General features: G+C 41.6%; 4 protein-coding genes across 4 annotated transcripts; 3 read left to right on the forward strand and 1 right to left on the reverse strand.

The window, feature by feature from the left end:
• The first annotated feature begins 4,706 nt into the window (after positions 1 to 4,706).
• Positions 4,707 to 6,003, forward strand: LOC6725873 (larval cuticle protein 16/17). The gene is made up of 2 exons (XM_002106833.3): positions 4,707 to 5,161; positions 5,593 to 6,003. The coding sequence occupies exons 1-2, from the start codon at positions 4,849 to 4,851 to the stop codon at positions 5,799 to 5,801; spliced, it is 522 nt and encodes a 173-aa protein (XP_002106869.1). The 5' UTR covers positions 4,707 to 4,848; the 3' UTR covers positions 5,802 to 6,003.
• A 7,910-nt stretch (positions 6,004 to 13,913) lies between these two features.
• Positions 13,914 to 15,662, reverse strand: LOC6740111. The gene is made up of 3 exons (XM_039297304.2): positions 14,616 to 15,662; positions 14,279 to 14,451; positions 13,914 to 14,189 (listed from the first exon to the last, which is right to left on the reverse strand). The coding sequence occupies exons 1-3, from the start codon at positions 15,437 to 15,439 to the stop codon at positions 14,116 to 14,118; spliced, it is 1,071 nt and encodes a 356-aa protein (XP_039153238.1). The 5' UTR covers positions 15,440 to 15,662; the 3' UTR covers positions 13,914 to 14,115.
• A 2,016-nt stretch (positions 15,663 to 17,678) lies between these two features.
• LOC6740110 lies at positions 17,679 to 18,785 on the forward strand. Its single transcript, XM_002076957.4, has 2 exons — positions 17,679 to 17,855; positions 17,984 to 18,785. Exons 1-2 carry the CDS (start codon positions 17,685 to 17,687, stop codon positions 18,767 to 18,769), a joined length of 957 nt encoding a protein of 318 aa, XP_002076993.2. The 5' UTR covers positions 17,679 to 17,684; the 3' UTR covers positions 18,770 to 18,785.
• Positions 18,786 to 22,798: 4,013 nt separating this feature from the next.
• Positions 22,799 to 24,412, forward strand: LOC6740109. Its single transcript, XM_002076958.3, has 2 exons — positions 22,799 to 22,881; positions 23,161 to 24,412. Exons 1-2 carry the CDS (start codon positions 22,875 to 22,877, stop codon positions 24,009 to 24,011), a joined length of 858 nt encoding a protein of 285 aa, XP_002076994.1. The 5' UTR covers positions 22,799 to 22,874; the 3' UTR covers positions 24,012 to 24,412.
• The last annotated feature ends 452 nt before the right edge of the window (positions 24,413 to 24,864 follow it).

Below are 24,864 nucleotides of genomic sequence, written 5' to 3' on the forward strand. Positions count from 1 at the left end.
ATCACATCGATTTCATACTACATATTACAATATTTAAATTAAATACTATCGTATATAATCTATACTCAAATCTTCCTATTGTTTGTTACATTTACTACATTTATGTATATTTAATTTATGTATCCCACTTATTTTTCCCACTGTACGAGAAGCACTGAACTCTCTACCCCACTAATGTATTTCTATTTATGCATACGGTTAGGTATTTCGTATTCCAGTTTATCAAAAACAAGACTCCATCTAATCTTGAGATTAATAATGCGGCTCTGCGTAAATTTCAATTGTGACCAAAGGCGCATACACATACACAACCACACACACACACACACATGGTGTCCGCAAAAATGTAGATTTAATGGGAGGACCTCAGCTGCAATTTCGACCACGGTCAGCAAATTCCGGCAGGAAGTGGGTTAAAAAGGGAGCAAAGGGGGCCCACAAAATGGGGGGTGGGGTATATGACTGGCCTGGAATGGCCCCTTTTTATGGTTAGAATTTTATTGACTCGGATTAGTCGAGAGTCCGCATCTCGCATCCGTAAGATACACATTAGAAGGATAAAGCGCACGATTGCAACGTTTTGACCAGATTTTCTGCCATATTTTCGGTAATTGAGAATTGTGAATTTCGGCCTGGCTTAGCCGCTTAATAAATTTATGCAAACCGAGATAGAGAGATACAAATGTATCTGTCGGGAATCTCTTCTATCCACAGAGAGAAATGAGTTCTATATATTTGAAAAAATGGTAAAAACAATGGCACAAACTATAAAGGCCATAGAAACCTGCTCCAAATTAGATAACACCTGCTAATAGAACAAGAACAGAGATTCTCCTCCTTTGTATCCATTTCTAGAAACTAATCATTGACTAATTGAATTTTTTTTCTGTGTATCTGCAGCAAGTTTCGTTGTTAGCACGCCCCTTTCCCTGCTCCCTTTTCCCGGTATTTGTTTATCATTGCTGTTTTTTATTTTGCACAGGCACTCAGCTTGCGGATTTTATAATTTATGCAAGACACCAAACAAACTCAGCTTAAGTCTTACAAATTGTTTTGAGATGCTCCGCATATCACATAAAAAAAACACAACGCACAAGCCAGAAGGAAAAGCAGCAGAAATCTGTATCTGAGTTTTGAAGAGCACCGCATAAAAAAAAAGAGGAATAAAACAGAAAAAATAAAAAGGGGAGAGGGCGGGACGTGATTTGATGGGAATTATTCCATTGCCGGCAACAGGCAGCAGACTCAAAGCCGCAAAAAAGTGGGCAAAGTGCTCCAGACCAGACCAGGCCAGACCAAAAGGTAGCTATTCCAGAGGAGCCCGAAGTTTTTTTTTTGGGGGGAGTGTGAGGTCGGTGGTGGGAGGTGTAAGCAAGAGGGTCCACAACAAGTTGTATCTCGGAGATGTCATGTCACGTAGCAGGCAGCGCTACATGGACCATTCATACAAATTTTGTTTTATAAGCCACTTTTATACGTTATTTGTGTGTAACTTTGTCCGATTCAGACGGTTCAGGCGCAGCTACAGCGCCGTGTGTTTATCTGTATCTGTATCTTAGCTGGGCTTACTTTTTTGGGCCATTTCATTGCCGCAGCTGTAGATTCACTTGCGAGAAATTGCCGTGGTGGTACAGTGGGGTATGGCTATGAAGTTTGACAGAAGTTTGTGACAAGTTTTGACACACAAATAAGTCGGAAAGAGCAGTATCAACTAGGGAATCTCATACTGACGGGAGAAGTTATAAGTTACTGAATCTATTAACTACTTAACTACAAGTGTTTAAACCAATTACCAGCGCTATGTTATCTTAAGAATGATTCTTTTCTCCAGAAGCTACATATATATAACTAAATTGTTGTAGTTTCTTCCAGTTTTGCCCACGGTGCCACCATTTCGTTGCGTGCTGAAAGCTGCGGCACGTCGTCAACAGAATGTTGAGGGTCCCCACCAACTGACACCTACGGAGCAAGACAAACCGGGCGGGCAGCACCTCCTGCTGCTCCGTGCCCATTGATGTTGCTGCTGCCGGGGGAAAACTGCATCCTGCCCAAAAATAACCAACGCACGGTAATGACAAACAGCGTTGTTGTCTCAACCATTTAGCATCACAGACAACTGCACTCGCAGAAAAAAAGTAAATTAGTTGATCCTTATCAACTCAGGATAAGCAGAAAGATAGTAAGAAATATTCCTAATAGCTAAGAAATTTAAGTGATATATCTATATTTTAGGTACATAAATAATAGTAATACTCGACTATTTCTCGCTGTGCAGTGGCAACACTACCAGGAATCGCTTCCTGTCACGACTGCACAGCAGCCAGATCTTCCTTCTTCTCCTGTTGACTCTTTTTTGGATGCTGTCTTTGTCCATCGACAGACAAAACAAATGACCTTGCTGATGAGGCACCTCAACTCAACACCGCCCCCTTGGGGCCACCACTGCTCTTTTTGCAGCTACACGGAGAAAAAATAAGGCATATTGTTTGGCTAGCACAATGCAAGAAGTGATTTCTATATAGTCTATACAAGTATTGGAAGAATTTAAACTGATACGTGGGATAAACGAAATCCTTTTGATTTATTTTGAATAAGCACGCACATTTTGTTTCTCTGTCTCGATGGGCGCAACAAGTTTGGCAAACATTTTGCACTTTTGTATTTTAATTTCTGCTGCCGAGCATCGCCTTTTGTTCGCCTGGCCGGAATGCGAAATGAATGCTTTGTCACAGCCAGAGATAAAATACGTTTATAAATAAATCAGTTTGCGCCAGGATGAAGGAAGTGCCTGATGTATCTGTTGCCACTTTGGCAAGTTTAGCGCGCCACTTCTGGCCGCCCGACTGACACACTGACAAAGTGACAAACTGACAGAGTGACTAACTGACAGAGTGGCAAACTGACTGAGCGACTGTGACTGCGCTTGTCACTGTGCTGTCACTGCGACTTGGCTATAAATCTGCGCCGGATGCCGCGAAAAAATGCAAAACAATGCGGCTAAAATAAGAAGCAAAAAATATTAAATAATTTCATAAATGCTATCTGCTTAAGAGGTGACTGGGCCTTAATGCACCGGCATGACCTTTGAGGTGTGCGCAAATTAATTAAACGGCGATAAGTCCGTGTCGACATATTGACAGCTGCCCCCGAGCAACACTAACCGATAAGTTTCGCTGTCCCTGAGCTCCTGCGTTTCCTGGGCTTCCTGGGCTTTCTCGGCTCCCCGACTCCCCGGCTCAATTGCACATCATTAACTTTGGCCGACTGACCAAGTGGGGCCATTTCCCCCCACCCCCTGGTCGCCCCTGGCATTCAGCTGGCCAGATCCCAGGCCTGTGTTCGCTAAATCGCTGCACATTAAATGCAATTAAGAAATGATTGAAATCATAAATTAGCCCTAATTGGCCACAGGACGCTCGCCTCGTTCGCTCCTGCTGCTCCATGTCTACCCCCCTTCTGTCATCCACCGTTCCGATCCTGTGCCGCCCCTGGTGTTGCATCTTCACCGCTCGGAATACGCTGCCGTAACGATGACAGGCGGCACGTACTGGCTGGCCAAATTGTAGGGTGCAAGAATTGTAGTATTTTTAGCTGCTGCCCAGCACCGTGGGCTGCAATCTAAGGATCCGCTTCCTTTATATCTTTATGTATTAAACCATAAATATATTTAGCTTAATGTTATACAATTTTTATAAATCATTACACCAGCTTATTAGCTTTAATATAATAGTATATTAAGCATAGAAAGCAACAATAGAGATTGGGATGATAAAGAAACCTACTCCTCACTTCAGTCTTTATATATATAAAAAATTAAAAAAAAACATATTTTCTACAGCCTAATAAAGACATGAATTTAATTGCCTATTAGTTGTTGAACAGCCATTCTCCGCGGTTAGCACAAAAGGCACTTTGTAGCGATTCCCTGGCCATCCATCAATTGACTGCAAATCGATTATGTCTGCCGTATCAGTTTCGAACTGTGATTGCTTTGCCCCACGCCCTTTCCGCCTCATCCGCCCCCTTGAACGAACCCGCCCCTTTCCACCTTAACCCCCGGAATCCCCACTTTAGCCACCTACCGAAACCCCCTGTTAACCCATTGTGAGCAATTTGGCGGCCGTGCGAACAGCGCCAAAAGCAAACACACAAAAGAGGCGCAACCAAATTGCCCAGTTAGCAACCTGTCCAGCCCCTGCCCCGCCCCAACCGCCCCCTTTAACCCATTGAGCTGGGCACACCGATAAGCATGTGTGTAAGTAGATGAAATTAAGATTTTTTTTATATGATTAAGCGTCGAGAATTTTTGACGGCAATGGCTCAGAGAGATGTGCGTGCACTGAGCGAAAAAGGAACGTTTTCTGCATTATATTCTACATATAAATATTTAAATAATATAAAATTATTTCATGACTTTTGATAGATACAAATAAAATAAAAAGAAGCCTGATAAGAAATATCTAATTATTTTGGAATGCAGTCACTATAATAGCTGGCTTACTGCGAGGATTGTGCATGGTTAAACGGGGCAACTCCTTTTCTAGCCGTGTATTTGGCTCTCAGTCACCCTTTCGGATATCCCGCCGCTCAGGCTGAAGATCTTCGCTGCCTCGGTCGCCGCCGACTGCGTTGCTCGCCTCGCTGCTCGCCTCGCTGCCTTCTCGATGGCGACTATAAAAAGCCAAAGTTACACTGTTTCCGAATTAAACCGCTAAGAAAACAACGCGCGACAGCACACACACAGTCCACCTGCGTAGCCCAAACATCCCACACATCCCACCACCACCCATAAATCACATTACATCCATACATCCACACACACACACATTTGCACCGATCCGAGTTAAAATGGCCACTTCCGGTTCGATCCTGCTCGCCATATTCCTGCTCAGCGCCACCCTCATTTCCGCCCAGCAGATCAAAGAGTCGGCGCCCAGTGCGCGATTACTAGATCGATTCGATAACCGATACCCCGACGGCAGCTACGAGTATCGGTTCGAGTTGGACGATGGAACAGCTCGCTATGAACGCGGATATTTCGTTAAAATCAACGATGTGAAGACCCTGATGGTCGTGGGCTACTATGCCTATCGGATGACCGACGGGCGTTACATCACCGTGTTCTACAATGCCGATCAGTTTGGCTATCGACAGAATCAGTGTAAGTATCGCAAATTGCTTATCGCTTTTCGGTGTGAAGTGATCACAAAGAATTTTAAAGTGATAGCAAGGGACTTTTATTCTTATAAATATTTTATGTATTATCTGGTATAAAAGTAGAAAAGCAAACATAAATAAGCAAATTTTCATAGGAATAGGATATGATTTGAGTACTTTGTTACAATTTTTTTTATATTTGATACACTAGATCGATAATTTCGAATGAGAGCACACGAATTAGGGTTTTCATTTTCATTGACCACGAGTAAAATGATTAATGTAAACGAGCCAACCATTATCGCAACTCTTTCAGCGAAAATTAATAAGACACGCAAACACGCCGTCGATTATTTCCAGCCCAAAAGCACAGATAGCCCTCCCTCCACTCGAATCTGGTTTATATTAAATTATATTATTTTGGTACGCCCACAGCGATCACGCCGCAGGAATATCCCAATCTGCCGCGCTCCATCGAGGTGCCCATGGTCAGCGAGGCATCTGCGGCATCCGCGGCATCCGATGGCGTCTCCAGTTCCCAGTCCCAATCCCAGTACCAATCCCGTCTGGATGTCCATGGCAACCCCTCCATCACGACGACCACGCCCCGGGGGGCGGGGACAAATCGTAGGGGCCGCTACTGAGAGTTCGTAATTGCACACCATGCCCATTATTATTATTGGCTCCCTACATCGTTTTTTATACCTTATCTTTTTTTTTTAATTTTGTGCCCCCGACTACTCGTATTATATTATTATGCATTTAATTTCTGTCCACATTTTTGTTGTGTTCAATGAAATGGGATTAAAAAATAATAAAAATTTATTAAGGCAAAGCAGCGAAAAATTATGAATTTATTATTGAAGATGTTTCCAGTTGTTTGTAGCTGTTTTGTGGATCTTTTTTTTATTGTTGTACACGCCCCTTCGCGCCTCCAGCCCCTTTAACAGAGTTCGTTGCGAAGATTTCGCGATTTTTCGAAAGTCGCCGACAATTTGGCAATAAATTTACCACAAAGCGTTTCGGGCAATAAAACATACAAGTGCAGGGCGGCCCCTCGCCACCCTGGGGTTATATATATGTATATACACATATATTTGTATATATTTGTATATATATTGGATATCTGGCCATATTTTTGCATTTTTAACACATTTTTGGCGAGGTTCTCGGGCCGAGGGCAATTAAGAAACGAAAACGAAACCAAACAAGAAAATGTCCAGTGCACAGAGAAAAAGGCTATAGGCTATTTTTAGAAAAAAACAAAAAAATTGATAAATTAGAAAAAAAATTTTAATAAACAATAAAATCATTTATTGCCAACATAATTATTTTATTCATCAATTATATTCTGTGCCGTAGAATAAATGTTTCTATCTTTATATATCTAAGTATCTATGTAACTGTCTTTATATGTCTATGTATCTGCGTATATATGTATGTATCTATGGTATATATCTCCCTCTTTATATCTGTAAAATAGAAAAATTTTTTTCATTTGAAGTGTAAGACTTTGTGTTTCACGCAGCAGCGATTTGAAACGAAATGGAATGGAATCTCCGATTCGCAGCTCTCGAGTGTGCGAAGGTTCATCATAAATTTATTAAGTGCCGACAGGATACCTGGGAAACGAGTTCAACGCTCGGCTGACTTGCGGAATGAATTCAACTGGCAGCTGCTTGTTTTTTTTTGGTTTTTGGCCGACTATTAAGCCATAAAACATAAAAGGCCATAAAAAATCATCTTGAGATCGGATTGCAATGGACCAGCTTAATTGCTGGACCCTCGGCAAAAAATAAAGCATGATTTGTGTGCTCGTAAAATTGAAATTGATTTCAAATCAGATTAAGCCAAGTGTTGCATAAGAATAATGATTAAATAACTGAAGATGAAATACGCGCCTGTTTGCCAAAGAGAAAACGAACATTAAGGACTTAAATCGCAGAATATTTTGCTAATCAAGACAAACAAAAATAAATTGGATTAAAAAGGAAATTGCAGAAGCGCAAGCTTTTGGTTGCAATGAAAGCAATACTTGCTTCGCTGCTTTGCTAAGCCGAAGAAAAGGCGATGGAAAGTGGGTGGCCAAAGTGGGTGGCACGCGGTTGGAAAATGGGTGAAAAACGGGTGGCAATGTGGGCGGTTGGGGCAGGTGGTTCGTGGCCTTCGACACTTGACTCGATGGCTTGCCACTGTTCGCATTGAGGAGCTCGGCTCCACAGACCCCAAGATAAATCCAAAGGAAAAGCCACGAAACTTAAGAAAATAAAAATGAAAGGAGGCAAAACGGGTTGGTTAGGCAAATAGCTAGATGCTCTTGGCCAGCTCTCTATTTGCGTACATTTTATAAAAATTAACTCTGCAATCGTTATGCGTAATTGAATGCGACGGCATTGCTGATGCCAGCATTTCGAAATAATAATATATTTCAATTTATTTTGTGCAAGCAAACTTCAACTATTTACACTCAATTTTGATGTTAATGAAAAGTGCCGAAAGTCATGGTAAATTGGCATTTTGATTAAAACAATTTGGGTTCACAAAAGGCGTAGTATATTTATAATAAAATGAATAGTCTACTTAATTTATACAATTTAAATAGAAAGTCTATTTGAAATCATCAGTAATTAGAGTGTCTCTTGCTCAGTTTCGTTTAAGTGTGGACTGCACAGTTCGTGTATTGTATTACGAAAAAAACACAATAAAACCAACTTTGGCCAAGTACTTAAAGTGCCTTTGCAGTTCAACACGAACCGGCAATCCCCTTTCGAAATCCCCTCCAGAACTAAGGCTTTGCCGCTTTTCTCGCTTTTCCACTTTCCGACTTCCTGCAGGACGAACACATGTAGCCGGGAGTCGTTAAAATTATCAATGAAACTTTACAAATCTTGTCCGGGAAGAAAAAGCCGGCGAAATGGATTGAGGCGAGGGGCAATGGAACGGAAAATAAGAATGGAATAAAGCCAAATACAAGGGAAAAAGTTAAGTTGCAACTTTGTTAACTTTGACGCTTATTAAAGAGATGAACAATCCAGCAACTGAGTAACAGGAAAAAAACAGGAAAAAAAAGAGCGCATAAAGGGAGTATAAATTCTTGAAAAACTTCGACTTGATTAAAGGGAAACCATGAGAAATTTCCCATTCCCCTGCCCATCAGTTCAATGTCAATGCCATAACCCATTCCAGTTTTCTTTTTTTCCATTAAATTCACATCAGCCGAATCGTAAATGCCAGCCCAAAAAAAATATAAATATTTTTCCTCGCTCGCCTGAAATATAATCAAAAGGCAATAAATATTGCAAATGTGACAAAGCAGGCAAAGTTTAACTAGGACATGGGCCTCCTTTTTGCCACGCCCCCAGTTGCCCAGGAAGCGGCTACAAAATGTTTGCATGCTGCGGCAACAGCAACAAACAGCGAAAAAAAGCGAAAATGGCGACGGAAAAAAATAAGTAAGCCAAAGCCAAAGGATGAAGAATAAACAGAGGTGGAAAGGACGCAAAAAATGAGCAAGGACCAAAATTAACTTGGCCTGACCATAGATAAAAACACACTAAAACGAAGCCGCATTAAGTTACCTATGGATATTATCTATGAAAATCGAAAAAAAATTACCATTTAATTTTATAATTTAATAAACATTTTTTGTTGATGCTACATTTAATCCATATTGATTTCCTTAAAAGTATTTATTTACTATTTTCAGCATAAAAACACATTGCAGTACTGTTTCAAATATTATAAACTTTTACAAATATTTTCGAATGTTTCTACTAGCTGCTTGAAGTTAACATAGAATGCAGGCTACCCCTTTCAAAGGGTATGCGAAAAAAAGGGATAAGCATTGCGGCACACCCGTTGAGGGCGCAGGTGGGGGGCGTGTCGAAAAAGGATGGCGAAAAAAATTAAATATAAAATGCAAAAATGGCTTTTAAGCAGCGAAAGTCGCGTTTAGCGGGGTGCGGCTGGCGGGGTGACACCTCCCAAAGGACGCAGGACACGGGACACATGGCAGGTGTGTGGGTGGACAGGATGTGGCAAAAGGACATTGCTGTTGTTTGTCGTTGCCGGTGGGTGCCGTGCCGGCTGATGTGTGCAGTTCATCAGCGACCGCAGCAAAAGGCTGCGAGATCCTGCAAACACACCAAAAAAAAGCAGGGGAAAAGGACAGCGGACAGCGGACACAGGACACCGCATCCTGGCAGTTAACCATCACAAAAACGAGCAAGAAAAGCGAGGAAATGAAATTATCATAGGGCTGGGCTTAGCGCAGTCAAATGAACCAGAAAATGGTTCATTAAAAACGAAAATATGGCAAAGCGCTCAGAAATCAAGCTGGGCACACTCGAGAGCCGGAAAAACACAACGAATCATTTTAGAGAGGAGCACTGTGTGGAGCCAGCTCAACTGCAGCCCTGAGTCAATTATGAAGTGCAAGCTAATTGCATTCCTTCGCTGCGTTCTTTTTTCCCAACTATTATTTTTATTTTTTTGTTGCTGCTGCTCTAATGGAATTGCCAGGCACAAGTTGTCCGCCAAGATCCTGTCTAACTAACTCCTTTGGCCACACTCCTTTGTTTATGCAAGCGGAAATTCATTATTTTAGCATGCACGCCGCAAATTATGCTATGAACTCGTGTGCACCTTCTTCCTTTTGAATTTGCACAAATTTCGCACATTTTTTTTTAGTTATTTGCGAACTTTGCAGTTGGAATTACTTTATTGGGAGCGGATTAAATTCAACTGGCATTGCGGCCGAATTTCCTGGCAGAGAATTAACATTCCAAATTGAATTGGGGCCCAGCAATTTATGTTGAAATATATGAGGAATTTTGGGCTAACTGCTGGTTTGGATATCTTAACCATATTTTGTGTAATTAAAATAAAAAAAAACAGACCAATAAACAGCCAAATGAATAATATGCGAACTAAAAACATTTGTGCAACATTCTTTACTCCACCACGAGTGCTAATTAAATAATTAATGCTCATCAATCGATCGAAAGCTGAAAAAAAAACCGACTAAACTAAATCAGCAAATAAGTGCCCTTATAAATATTTAAAAATCACCACAAATTGCCGCTCGTCAACTTGAACAAGAGAGATACTCGATTCGAGCCACTTGTTTTGTGGGCATACATTAAGTGAAGTCCGACCAATTATTTTCGCTTTAGCCAATAAAAAATGTGCTTACCAGAAAATCGGGCGACAAGAATACAAACAAAAAAAAACAGCAGGACAAAGGGAAGCGCCAGCCGCACAACAACGGTGGATTTAATTTAAATTTTTAACGAAAATCCACTAAGAGCATTGCGAACGAGCAGAATTTTGACCAGGTTAGTAGCAGCATAATAATGCATATAAAAAACATTTAACATATAGTATATGCATATAAATGCACGCTCTTTTGTTGCCCGCAAAAAGGCGTAATTTCAGTTAATTTTTTTTTGTTTTTTGTTGCTCTGCCTCTTTGGTTTTAAATGAACACGAAGCTATTTGTTAAATCAATGAATTTATTCGCTGGCCGCGGCAAGGAGTCCTCTGGAACTGAGTTGCCGAATCCGGAACACACAGGACGACGATCCCATGTTCCATGGCCATACGCACACATTGATAAACACATTACAAGATATTTTGCGCACTTCATGGATTGTTCGAGCTGAAGAAGCGATGTATGTTTGTATGTATGTGTGCATATGATATATATACTATATGGCATAAAGTCAGCTCGTGTTAAAATCTGCTTTTATGATTAATTGCCGTGGCGCTGGAAAATAAACCACGACAACGCTGGCGACTTTGCTGCATTTCAATTTGTATTTTCATTTCGTTTCGCTTCGCAGCCATTTTCATTGCTCGACCACTTTTCCGGGCATTTTCCATTTGGCACATTCAAACATTTTGGGGTTTTATTTCGCTGAACACGATGTATGTATGTAATTCGGCATTCGGCTGATTTAAGCATGATCCTTGTGTAATCGCTCGTTAATTAATCCTTGCATTCATTTCTCACACAGTTCACCCAGTGCAAATTTATCAATTAATTTCTAAATTATATATATTTCATAATTGGTTTGCCAACATATTTGGGCATTAAGCTAAATTTAGTGCAAATTGTATGTTGCAGTTTAGCAGCAAATTGCACTTGAAAGGCCTAAATTGTTTTTCAATATTAAGTGCAATTGTTTTCTTTCTACGAGTAGCATTATTAGTATTTCCGTTTTTATTATTATTATTATTTTTTTTTTTTTTGGTGCTCCACCACTTGGCTCTCCCCATTAAAACCCACTTGGCTCCACGATTCTTCCGCCTGCGAATTTGTTGTTCGTTTACTTCTCATGGAAATTGGCGCGTTTATCTTGCATTATTTTGCGCACATTCGCTTCGCATAACTTTCGGCCTCTGTTGCAGTCAGTGTTTCGTTGGCTCAACTTGAACTCAGTCCGTCTGAAATGCACTGAAAAAAAAGTGGTAGTGTAACACAAAATAAGAAATTAAATAAAAAGTGATATTCCTGGAAAAATTAGCCACATTTAGTGGAATAAAATATCTAAGCATAGGTATACAGTGCAAATATAGGACTATAATTTATTAGGTATAGAAAATAAAGTATTTTAACTGCTCAGAGTAAGAAATCTATAATTTTTGGCCACTTCCGCTTTAATAATTTTATTTTTTTATAAATGCCACATTTAGCTGTTACATACCTTGCCACATCACAGATATACCCTTCTAATCTTAGAGCAACGAATATGAATACCCATAATGATACCCATTAGTTGGTTATTAAAACGCCCATTTAAGTCCATTTCTTTCAGTGCTCCCGAGACTTTCGCCATCCATTTCCGTTTCCTTTAGAGCGCAAGAATGGGTCTACAAATGGGAGCGAAAGGACGAAGGAAAGCAAAAGGACGAACTGCAACTGGCATTTTTGGCGTTCCCGGCACGCGCTCACTAATTTTATTCCTTAATAAAAACTACAGGAGCACCAAGCGCGGGAAGGAGAAAGCGAGAGCCGCTCGTGCACGTAGCAATCGCAGTCTCTCTTTCCGCCGCCTCAGCGGCCTTCTCTTTCTTCCCCCGGGTGCTGCCATCTCACTCATTAGCCCCATTGCGGGTATCTGGTAGAGAGGGGGGGGATGGGGATGCTACCTTTGGCGAGGTGCGCTATCAAACTAGCAAAGTTCATTAAAGTGATAATTACAAAGGCCGTAAAAGGAACGACGTACGGCCAAGACGACAAGGAACGGATATACGAGCTGCAAACTGAAAAATAACCCAAATAAACAATGGAAAACAAGGAGAGCTCTGCCAAAGATTTGAGAGGGGGGGAAACAGATGGGGGGGGAGATGGTGAGCCCAGGAAAATCGAGTGCTTGCAAGCCAGTTTTAGTATTTATATCACTTTATTTACAAGTAGATATTCTAGGGATATATGTGTACTATTGATACAAAATGTACATATGTATATTGCAAAATATATCTACAACTTTTTAAGATTCTGTAAAAATGGAAAAGTCGTGTTCCAATTTAATTGTCAGATAACCCATATATAAATATTTAGCTACATATTCTGGGAAAATCATGGAAATCGGGGCAAACCGATAAAGTAAGGTCGGACATGAATTTAAATAATCATAAGCCGAGACCCAAAAAGGAACTTTGCACAGCTGCCAACAGGCTGACGCCCAAGGACCAAGAAAACTTTGCGGCATAAACAACAAACAGGGAAAATGCGGTAGAGGAGGGGGAGCGGGGTGGAAAATCGAGGCAAAGAAAAAGCCATAAACTACAATTGAAAGAAACAACAAAGACATTGCCAGCAGCTACAGCAGAAGGCAAAAAGTAAATAAATAAATAAATAAATACGTACATATGTATGCAAAAATGCCAAAAGGATTGGGCAAAAGTGAAATACTTTGATATGCATCTAAATGGCATCATCAGCATCATCCTTGCCACTGCCCTTAACCCTCGACTGCCCACGGGTTTTTTAAGTGCGAAAACAGCGTGCACTGAGAGAAACTCAAACTGATTGTTAGAATAATGTATAATATAGGTAATAAAAAGCTATAATTCAATAAAAAGCTATAAATTAAGGGAATAAAATAAATCAATATAATGTACAGCTATGCATTTTACATTAATAAAGCTAAAACTAATGCTAAAACTAAAAACATATTTTATTCAATTAATTTATATGGCTAAATACTGAAACTTGTTATCATAACTTACTTTCATTTTTACTTCCCTATTAAGGCATACATCAAATGTACCAAAACATCTCAATCTTAGCAATATTATCTTATTATTATTATATTATATTATATATATCCACAAATTTTTCTCTCAGTGCAGCAACTGCACAGCAGCCACCGAAGATGGCAATCAGTAGCACTGCGATTGAGAAAGCAACAGCAAATAGAATAGAAATCGGGCTTAACAACAACAACATTGGGTGTTTGCAGAATCTGGTGAAATAAAAATAGTGAAAAAACAAAATACAAACCTGCCAGCAATGGACAAAAAACGGAAAAACAAAAAACATATACGTAACACCAAAAGCGACAGACAAACAAAATAAAAACACTGCAAATCATTTTGTGGGCTCTACATTTTATTTCGCCATTTGTTTGCCCCCAACAAAGTGAACATTGGGTCGAAAAATTATAATAAATAAATACTTATACATTTTATAAATATATGCAAACAACGCAGAAAAAAGATACAAATATATCTTCGTATAAATGCCAGTTTAATCTATTTAAAAAAATGTTGTTTCATTTCACAAGCAAAAACTAAATAAAAATACGACCAGTTTTCTTTACAATTTATTGGCAACTCTTCAGCTAAAATAAGTTATAAAAAAAAATGCAAAAAAAATATATATATGTTTACTTAGTGTGGCTAGTGGTTAGCACCACTGTGCCGCCAGCTGGAAATCCTGCCCATCCTCATTCACATATTGGTCGCTTTTGTGGCTTTGTAATGCAAATGTTTGGGCAACCCTGGCTGGTGATAGTGGAGCTCGACTGCGCGGGCGGCAGGAGGGGCGTGGGAAAATGGAAAATGGAAAATGGAATATACAATCACTATTGATGGCAACTCTGGACACACTCACTTCTATAGACATTGTAGCCCCGCTCGTCGGCAATGTAGTACTGCGTCTGGATTTGGTTTTTGGGTCCGGGAATGGGCACCGAATTGTAGCCCTCCTGCACGTTGATCAGCCGGTCACCCACTTTCTTGGAGTACAGCTTCTTGTAGTTCACCAGGCCGTTGCTCATCACCAATCTGGGGGATTTGGCAACATATTTTATTGGGAATATTTATATGATTGATTATAGGGTATTTTCTGTGTTTAACAAAATTATATGTGTATATATATCCAAAAACCTTAATTTGCATTTAGTTTGAATATTTGTTTTGTTTTGCTTAATTAATGGCAATCCACTCACTTGTACTCCTCGGTGCCATTGGGGTGTATAACGTGATAGTTTTGCACAACGTAAATGGGCGTGGGAGTGGGCGTTCCCGTGGGATGACTGGTGGTCACCGGGCGACCGGTGGTCGGTGAAGTGGGTGGTGGCACTTCGTCGAAGAAATAATCAAGATTCTCCTCTTCAAAGTCCATTTGCGGAAATACAACCAATTGATCCTCGTACAATGGCCATATTTGCTCAATAGGTGTCCCAATTTGGGTGGGCTTGGGGGTGGTGCTAGTGGTGCTACTGGTGGCTCTAGTGGTCCTAGCTGTCGTTGTTGTTGCTTCTGTTGTTGTTGTGGTGGCCAGCGGTGGACTGAAGTCATCACCATCCTCGATGTCAGTGGGCCAAACAACCAATTGTAATTCATAGATGGGCTGACTGTCCGGGGACTTCAAGTGGCGCCGCCAGTCCGGATTTGCCGCAGGCATCTCCTCCACCGGCTTATTACCACTGCCTGGTAACGCCCCCCTCTCCGGCAACGCCCCCTCATTGTGGCAGCCTAACGAGTCCATTGTCGCCGCATCGAAAGTCAATTTGCAGTCGATGCGTTGGCCATCCACTTGAGCAGCAGTGGCCTCCGTCTCCGATTCCAGTTGCAGCTCCTCCGCATGCGGGTTGTAGTTGTCGGTGGTGGCGATGGTGGTGGCGGTGGTGTCCGGATCCGAATCCAAATCCGAATCCGATTCGGAGTACGGTGCTGTAACTATCCCGGCCTGCAGCAAAGGGATTAGTGTGGCCGCCAGTAGCAGCAGCTGCAGGAGGACCAACTCCGGCCGGATTCTGTTTGATGACATGTCTGCGGGCGCTTTTCCTTGCCTTTTGCACGCTGCCAAAAGGCCCGGACTTGTATTTATACGAATCAAAGGCAGTCAGTCGCTGCAGGCTGCAGCAGAATTCAAGTTGACTGAATCATCATCATCGTCATCATCATCACCATTATCGTCGGCTGCACTCTAGACATCGGGAATATATATATATGCATTATACATGTACAATACCGTTATGCGCCAGAACGGCAAATAAGCTGGCTTTGAAACGGCCACTTTGGAGAAGGGCCCACAATAAACAGCCAAAGCGGACTTAACCCGTGAATTAAATAATGTTGAGCAAAAAATAATTTGGCACAAATCATGGCTTTTTAGTATTCAATATAATCGCATTATCTAATTTGTAACATAAAAGTAAATAATGCGATTATCTTAATTGCTTGCAAAGAATATTACTCATACGCAGTGTATGTCTTTAAATTTTTAATTTTTTGCTACGTTTAAGCTGGGAATAATTTTTAGCTTTTTTAAGCCAGTAATATTATTTAGAAAAATGTTTAATAATGTATAATTTTCAAGCAAGAGTTATTATACCCCAAAACATTTATAGTTCCTCACATTACGCATACGCAGCGTTGCCTTCCGTTTGTATTTCTACTTTTCAATCACCAAGAATGTTAAATACTCTTATCACCCCCTTCAGCAGCCAAGGGTTAAAATGCATCACTATATGATCATGTAAAACCGAAAGATGATGAAAATCGGTAAATAAACATATGTACAACTGAATGAATGGCGAGAGGAGTGAGGAAAAGGAGCTCAGATGCAGGATTGTAAAAATCTTTATAATCGCCACATTGTGTGTGAGCTCGTAAATGTGCTAATGGGTATTTGGTTCGCAGTTTGTTTGTTCCAGGGGTGATCGAAGTTCATTGGTTCAGTTACCGTCTGTGTTTTTATTTAGAACTTGTGCTTCATTTACAAAATTAAAAATGTAACTTGCACTGCTTTAAGTGATATTTTTATAAGGTTTACTAGTTATTTTTTAAATTATTTTCCTGAACTTCTTTGTCTTCTTTACCTTTGTGCCATAAAAGCTGTTTAACGTTTTAAAGTATTATTTTTAAGACTTTTTGCTCGACAAACCGGTTAACACTTTGAATCATTTTGGCTGCTTATTTCGATCATATTTCTGGTTCTGATTTTTTGCACGTTTTCAAGGGCAGGCAGCTTTATAATTTAATTCAATTTCTATTTAATTGAACCAAAGGCGTCTTTAATGTGCAATTTGTCAAAAAAGTTTTTGATTTATGAGTCCGCAACAGCAAGCGGCTGTCAAGCAACTTGTTCATTTCACTCCACTTCTTTCTTAGTTTCCTTCTCTTGCCTTTGGGAAAATTTAAAATCTTACTACGAAATTTCCAAGCAAACGAAACATTTTCCGCCAGCCAACCCGCATTTTGCGTTTCCTCTTCTTTTTCTTCCTGTTTTGTTGGCACAAATTTAATTTGATTTGATTTTGGCCGCTGGACATGGCGAGCCCCAGGCAATTTGTCAAAAAGTTATATAGCTACTGTGTATTTTTATGTGCCGGCATATTTAATGACATTTCCCTCATAGCGATTTTTTTCGAATTTTCAAAATAAAATCCTAAATCTAATATATCTTCTAAAATCCATAAGCAATGCCCAATTGATGGGCATACAAGTGGTGTGCCATTTGTTGAGTAAGTAAATCGGGAGGCAAAGATTGCTAGCTTAGGCGTGTGCAATGTATGAGGAATTAATTAGGATAAAATTGGCAAACAATGGGGGAGTAAAGGTAAGCAATTTGTTTGAATTCGCTTGGTAAATTAATTGCACAAGTTTGGAAAATTAATGGACACCTGCAGATCCATTGTATTGGCATTGTATGTTAGTCAATAAGTGCATGAGTGAATATTGAATTTAAGTTCCATAAGCATTCAAATGAAGATGCTGTAATTTTGCAGGAATATATAAATAAGTATATGGCCGTTATTAAATGTTGACCCACATTTTGTGTGAGTAAAGCGAGTTTTTGATCACCATTTTGATTCTTGGCAAATCTGGTTCAATTCACTGCACCCCAAAATATCATTTAATATCGCAATATGACCACAAAAATCATATATAAGAAGTGGCGAACCTGGTCACAACAGCAAAGCAACTCAAAGCTAACTCTGATAAAGAACAATCCTTACAAAATACAAAAAATATATATTTAAAAAATACAATTGAAGGGAAAAACAAACATGGCCAACATTCTAAGTCTTACCATCTTTATGGCTGCCATTACTTTTGGACTGGCTTTGACCACAACAACGACGGCAAGCACAAGGGAACCCATGCCCACTTCCACTGAAAAATCCATGGAAAAGGACGATGCTATGGAGTCCTTGGAACGACGAGACAAACGCCAATTGGTAAGTGATTATTGACTATTGCTTGGAAAAGTCTATTGCGAAAAATAGTCTTGGCAAACTTAAGTGTAGATTTTAAGTGAAACCAATTCATTTTAAACCATTTCCTTTCCTCTTAATCGTATTCCCAGGCTGCCAATGGTGGCCAGAGCAGCCTGTCTGGTTCCAGCGGCAACTATCCCGTTTTCTTCGATGGCCTTAATGTGAATCCTCCGCTGCAGCAACTGCCGCCCCTCCAGCAATTGCCGCCACTGCAGCAACTGCAGCCCCTGCAGCCATTGCAGCCGATCACGGTGGTGACTCCTGTGGCCTCCAGTTCGAATGCCCAGAGCCAGCAGCCGCAGTCCGGCTGGCTGCCACAGTTTAGCCAGAATCTTCCACTTATCGGAACCTGGGTGGGTGGTCTGCCCAATTTGATCAACGGCCTGGGACTCGGTTCGCTAAACGGCGGCTTCGGCACTCTGGGCGGCCTGAATCTGGGCAACCTGGGTCTGGGTGCAGTGGCACCGGTGGCCGCGGTGCCGGGACAACTGCTCGGCTCGTCATCCAATCCCCAGACCACATGCCCGCTCACCCAGAAGCTCAATTGCCGCTGTGAGCCGCTCATTCAGCTGCCGGGCCTGAAGCCCAGTTCCAATCCACTGAGGACGCAGCTGGTGCAGATCGTGCGGCAGAATGCCCGGAAGAACGAGGATGGTTCGCAGGAGGTGCGCGTAACCCTGAGCAGCGGACATGTGATCTACCAGCGGACGGCCAAGGATCGCGGCCAGAGTGGCTACCTTGCCATGAGGATCCAGTCGGGCAGGTACTTCAACATCTACTACAGTGTCAACGAGAAGGAGTACACGGTGCGGGCGGATGTCAAGGACACGCCACCCACCTCCGATTTCGACGACGAGCTGAGTGGTCAGCTCTAAAAATGAGTCAAAGGTAAATGCCTTTACTTACATTTTTTTTTTCTATACTTAACTAGCCATATTTTATATGAAATGGATTTAAAATTATGTATTTGAACTGATATTTAAACATATTTAAGATCATTTCCTAGCAGAAGTGGAACAAGTCTTAAATACCTCAGTTTACGATCCAAATTCGTGGCAAGTCTCATCAAAAAGCACTTAAAGCACGGCCACATATGTTAAGCGCGCCCAATTTGAACCCAGCCGCCGAAATTCTGCGTAAACTCCATTAATCCCTTTTTTATTCGCAACTTTTTTTTGAACTTATACAACTACAAACTAGCTGCGAAAGAAATAAACTACAATGAAACACATTTTCTGACGATTGCTCCTTGGGGACAAAAAGTTTAGCTACAAAGACAAATATTCATGGGGGTGCGGCAATAAACTTGTTTTTATTGCCGAAAATGTTGTTAAAGGGTTAACAAGGAGGGGGAGGTGTTTGCTTCTTAGCCCTACCAATTTCCAAAAGAGGAATTTCCCTAATTACTGAAGCCACTTGGAAAAGAGATATATAAATAAATACTCAGGCAATATTTATTATCATTTTTCAGTATCGATTGTTAATTATACAAGGTTAAATAGTATTAACTTTTCAATGGAAATACAAGTAGCTCAAATTCCAATCTACATTATATTTCTTTGTATTTTTTTTACCATTAAGAGATCAAGTTTGTATATGTGGCATAAATAGTTATAATTTTGTTTGTTTATTAGTCGCAGCAAGCCGACACCAGTTGAATCTGCTGGTCATGGAAAAACCCACAGAGAAAGAGGCCAGCAAACAAACAAAGAGCCAATGGGCAAATGGAAATCAAGCTGTAAAATGCCATATCCCTATCCCCCTCTCCCCCCTCTCACTTCTTCGCTTTTCCGCACTCCACTTTTCCCCATTTTGCCTTTCAAGTTGCGCTCAGAAGTTTCGCAATGAGCCGGGAAATGGAAACTGCCAGGATATGCCCGGAAAAGCGAAGTCGAGTGCGTGGTGGTGGAGGGAGGCGGGGTGGTGTATAATTAAAAGTTCCCTTTTGTGCCGAGATTGGTGGTGGATCCTCCCAAAAGGCAGCAGCATTTTGATCCTTGCCAGCTGTGATTAGTCAGTGAACAGCAGGAGTTCTTAAATATAGTGAAATAGTCTGCCTTTTTTGGCAAAAGTTAACCGGAAGTTTAATATTAAGTAAAGGTTAAGTTGTGTCCAAAATTAAATTGTAAACATAGAAGAAGCCCAGAACTATTATCTAGTTCCTATTTTGCTCAGCTTAGTTAAATATTTTAAAACAGATTGGTTTTGAAACGATTCTGAAGCTCAGTTTTAATGTTAAATGTTCGATTATGGGGCCTGATTTGTGGGGTGCTTAAAGCACTTTCGGTAAATAATTTACACAGTTGGTGCATAAAAGTTGCTTCTGCTGGGGCCTTTTAACAGGGGCGTGGAAGGGGGCGTGGCTGGCAATGAAACCGCATCGCTCGGTGCACACGAAACTTTTCACAAATCATAAATGGTCCCAGGACACACAAACACACACACATTGCAGTTTAGTTTAGTGACTACCCAGCTTTTTAGCCACCCGTTTCCCCCTTTTATTTAAAAAGTCCCCCATTTCAGCCAAAACCCCCACTCCCCCCTCTCAACCAACCGCCTCATTGGTTATGCCAATTGCAAAAAGTCCTGGGCAACAATTGAAATTGCCGGACTCGTTGATGAGACTTTAAGCTCTGGCTGCAGTTCAAACCCCGCCCCTAATTACGTATTACCAGATGACTGCCATTAAGTGCTCCCCAAACCCATCCCCTCCCCCTGACCGCAGCCCCCCCTCTTTTAAAGCTGAACCATCTTAAAGTGCTGGACAACAACGATGCACCATTAAATCCACTGAATGCTCCACATTTCGGTTGGCTTTGGTTTGTTGATGTTACCAGTGTTGCGTGGGCGTGGCCCAAGGGTTAGGGGGCTGGTTCCTGCGGGTTATGTAAGCGTTGGCGCTGCTTCTGCACCCTTAGCTGATACGGCGGAGCAGTGCGAGGGAGGAGGAATCCAAACCCAAACCCAAAGCCAAAGCCAGACCAGTCGCAACCGCAGACCCACGTGAGTGACCGGCGACGACTAGACAGCGCGAGTCCATGCATGGATCCACACTTACATACATATGGATGTGTGCGTCTGGATGTGACCCACGGCGATGGGCCCTGAAACCAGGATGCACCTAGCCCAGAAGCAACCCCCCTGCGTTCGCCGCACCTGGCTACCCTCGAAAAACTGCCGCATTGTGTGGCCAGAAAGCGAAACCGCGACTGCAACTGGCCCTGCAATAGAAGATGCACTGCAAAAAACTGGGAATATGCATTTTAAGACCTAGATAAAGTTGGATTATTAACTCACACAATTAAATTTAAAAGTGGTAGAGTTGTAGTATTCTTATCAAAATGAGAACTGATTAGCTTTGTTAATCTCCCATCAGGTGTGGCAACTTTATTTTTCACAGTGTGGACAAGGACAAGCAAAGCGACCAGAACAGGATAACCAGCAAATAAGGACCCATGGAGAACGGATGCGAATCGAGAGCGGAAAGCGTGACAGATAGATGGGTTGGGGCAGCAAGGGGTTAATGAAGGAGGGCATTTAGTTCGAGGTACTGTGGAAATGATTAAAATGTATTAGCTGAAATTAAGTTGGCCAAACAGTGAAATGAAAGGGGTGGGGGGGTTGAAAATAAAGAGGCCAAAATGAGGTTAAAACGTTGCACAAAGCCCAATGGAGTAGTGGAGCCTGGCTGGGCGAAAACAAATTCATTAGGCTGCAGTGGCATAAAAACATCATAGCCACAAAAAGAAGATACACAACGAAAACCGAACAAAGTTGATTTAAAGTATTATAATCTGCAACATTTTTGCGTATTTCGAGAATGCGGCTTGTTTACCCAGTTTGAAGTCAAGTTAGACTTATCTCTGGTTAGTTGGTTTGCTCGAGTGCGGAGCGCGCAAAGCTGCTGGGAAATCGTGGGAAAACCAGAAAGCTTAATAATGCCACCCCACAGCCCAACCCCTCATTGGGGGAATTCACGAGCCACTGTAAACAGGTGCAAACGTTGCGTTGCACAGCAATTTCAGCAGCCCCTCTTAACTTTTGCGCCCAGTTTTCCACGTTTTCCCTTGTTTAAATAGTTGTAAATGGGCGAAAATGCAAACAAAAATAACAGTGATCCACTTGAAAGGCAAAACAAGAAAAATCATTGAAAGAGGCAACAATGCTGGGGAAAACAAAAGGAAAACGAACGAAAACGAACTGCAAAGCCAGCGACCACTAAATAAGTGGAGTGCGTGGACGACTGGGCGAGTGGAAATGCGGAAAAGTGGGAAAGCGGGAAAGCGGAAAAGCGCGCGCAAGAAGTTGCAATGTGGCGAATAAATAAAGGATCAAGCGATTCCCCCATTCAAATTGGCGAATATTGGGCGGATAAATGGAGATGCATGCGCGGATGTAAGGCAACTCGAAAAGGTGGCACTACAAATAAACGAGATAACTGGTTAACCGCGAGTTGTAAACGCACAAGCTATTGTTATCAGTACGTTAAAAAGCGGAATAAACTTTTTGTGTTTAACTACAGCTCCATGAAATTGTATATACTATGTGTAATTAACAATAAGCGAGAAAGTTTGTCGGCAAAAAAAAAAATAATAACCATTATGATATTATGAATGCAATCACATTCTTGACGATTCGAAAGAATTTTTAATTTATAAATTATAACGAAATATAATTAAACTATAAGTAATATTTAGTATCGTTGCTAGTGCAATATTTACTTTCACTATATGGGTTAGTAAAATAAACTCGCCTGTTTCTCGATGTTAAGCCCCATTACTTCAAATTGGCCAATCGGTGAGAAATTCAACAAGAGCTTGACAAGATCTGAGTCATTAAAGGTCGGGCTTCTTATCTGGCCATGTGTAGGTATATTCCCGATAAGCCCTATCAACGACATCGAGGCGGAAACACAAAAAGACCATCAAATCGAACACTTTCACAGTTGAAAGTCAGAGCTGCTGGAGAACGGACAAGAAAATGGCAGGTAAATAGGTCGTAAGGCCAAGATGCCAGAACAACAAATAATAAAAACATTTAACCAAGTGGATGATAAATAATAGTTACCAATTTTTAAAGTATATTATGAGATGCAACTTAATAAAGATTGATTATAAACCTACTCTATATTATTTGGATAACATGGCCTAGTTTAGTTTATAAACTAGTCTAGTTGCCATGAACAACTTGGTAGGCCGCGAATTGAAAGAGTTATACCATTCGAAGTGCTGATAAATAATCGTTTCATTTTTCCATTATTCCCCAGACCACAGATGGATGCACTTCAGCAACGGCAGCGTGCCGCCAAATGCCGTAGTGGCTGGTCACGATTCGGACGGGGACACCATCTACGTGGGCCGTGCCTTCTTCTCCAACGACATGCTGCCGGCGAAGGTGATTCCCAACAAGGGCAAGGCCTACGTGGCGTATGCGCGCGAGGAGCACGAGTTGGAGAACTACGAGGTGCTCTCCGGCTACAACTACGAGTGGCTGCCGGCGGAGAACGGGGAGGTGCCCCCGGGCGCCGTCAAAGTGGGCCGGAATGTGGACGGCGAGTATCTGTATGCGGGCAGGGGCTATCATGCCGGCAGCCTAACCATGGGGAAGGTGCATCCCTCACACGGCTGCCTGTACATTCCCTACGATTCCGATGAGGTGAAGATCTTTGCCTACGAGGTGCTGTGCCAGCCGGAACGCTGGATCGACACCACCGCCACAAATATTCCGAATGGCGCTCTGGTTGCTGGGCACGATTCCAACGGGGACACCATCTACGTGGGCAGGGTGTTCCGCAATGGTGATCTGCTGCCAGCCAAAGTGGTGCCGGCGAAGGGTAAAGCCTATGCCGCCTATGCCCAGGCGGAGCATGAGCTCACCGATGTCCAGGTGCTGACGGGATCCGGATTCCGTTGGGTTCCGGCCTCGCACGGAAATGTGGCTCCCGGAGCCCTGTCCTCCGGTCCGAATGTCGACGGTGAGCCCCTCTATGTCGGCAGGGCCATCTACTGCGACAGCTTGAGTGTGGGCAAGATTCATCCCTCGCACGGCTGCATCTACATCCCATTCGGTGGCGAGGAGGTGCGTCTGGAGAACTACGAGGTTCTGGTGAGGATCTAGACAGAAGGACAGCTTTGCCTTCATTTCATTTTTTTTTTAATAAATCTATTTTTTTACACACACAACACAAGTATATAGATTAAAGTATAAATTTAAATTTAATTTGATGGACATCGAGCCAAGTAACTGATAAAATTTATGGTAATGCACCCAGTAATTCTAAAAAAAAAGTACCCCATTCATAGAGTTTTTGTGATAATAGCTCAAAGTAGTTGTCATGGAAATTTCGAGGTATTGCGGATGTGAGGAATTTCTTCTATATGTGGACCTTATGTTATCACATCGGTTATCAATTAACAACAATCAATTGATTAGTTGGCCATAAATTTGCGTCAACTTGTAGCATAATTAACCATTTGCCTTCGCCCACTGACTTAATAAACACTGCATCGTAAAACTCAGCCAGATATCGCAGTTATCAGAAAGTGTATATGCACTCGATTCTATAAAACTCTACCTTTCGTCTGCCGAGGTAAAAAGTTATAGTTACCGAGACTCTTTGTTACTTTCTTTGTATATTGAAAAGTTTATTATAACTTTTTATAAAGTTAAAATCGATTCATTAGTGGCGGGCGTAGCGTTTTATTTCATTGCTTAATAATGTGCACACGTTGTAATCAATACAAGTTTTAAGCACTCATTTGACAGCACAAAGTTTCCCATGAAAACACTTTTTTTGCAGCTTATTTTATAGGGAAGTTGCTAAAACGCCTTAATCTTAACACTACCAATGACGCCACCTATGGTATGTTAGTGTTCCATCTGCACTAGCCGTGGCGCCACCAATGACGAGCTGGAAATAGTCGAGCCGTAGATGTTTGCCTAACCGCCGCCAGGTGGCGTTTAAGCTTTC

Source organism: Drosophila simulans, chromosome X (genome assembly GCF_016746395.2).
Source record: "Drosophila simulans strain w501 chromosome X, Prin_Dsim_3.1, whole genome shotgun sequence".
In the NCBI taxonomy this organism is placed as follows: Eukaryota; Metazoa; Arthropoda; class Insecta; order Diptera; family Drosophilidae; genus Drosophila; species Drosophila simulans.

What these genes read in the sequence shown, in the direction of transcription:
- LOC6725873 (XM_002106833.3), top strand. Translation starts at nt 4,849, where the DNA reads ATGGCCACTTCCGGTTCGATCCTGCTCGCCATATTCCTGCTCAGCGCC. An exon ending in TGGCTATCGACAGAATCAGT is followed by an intron (nt 5,162 to 5,592) that starts GTAAGTATCGCA and finishes GTACGCCCACAG; the next exon opens with CGATCACGCCGCAGGAATAT.
- LOC6740111 (XM_039297304.2), bottom strand. Translation starts at nt 15,439, where the DNA reads ATGTCATCAAACAGAATCCGGCCGGAGTTGGTCCTCCTGCAGCTGCTG. An exon ending in AATGGCACCGAGGAGTACAA is followed by an intron (nt 14,452 to 14,615) that starts GTGAGTGGATTG and finishes CAAATCCCCCAG; the next exon opens with ATTGGTGATGAGCAACGGCC. An exon ending in GGGCTACAATGTCTATAGAA is followed by an intron (nt 14,190 to 14,278) that starts GTGAGTGTGTCC and finishes CCGCCCGCGCAG; the next exon opens with TCGAGCTCCACTATCACCAG.
- LOC6740110 (XM_002076957.4), top strand. Translation starts at nt 17,685, where the DNA reads ATGGCCAACATTCTAAGTCTTACCATCTTTATGGCTGCCATTACTTTT. An exon ending in GACGAGACAAACGCCAATTG is followed by an intron (nt 17,856 to 17,983) that starts GTAAGTGATTAT and finishes TCGTATTCCCAG; the next exon opens with GCTGCCAATGGTGGCCAGAG.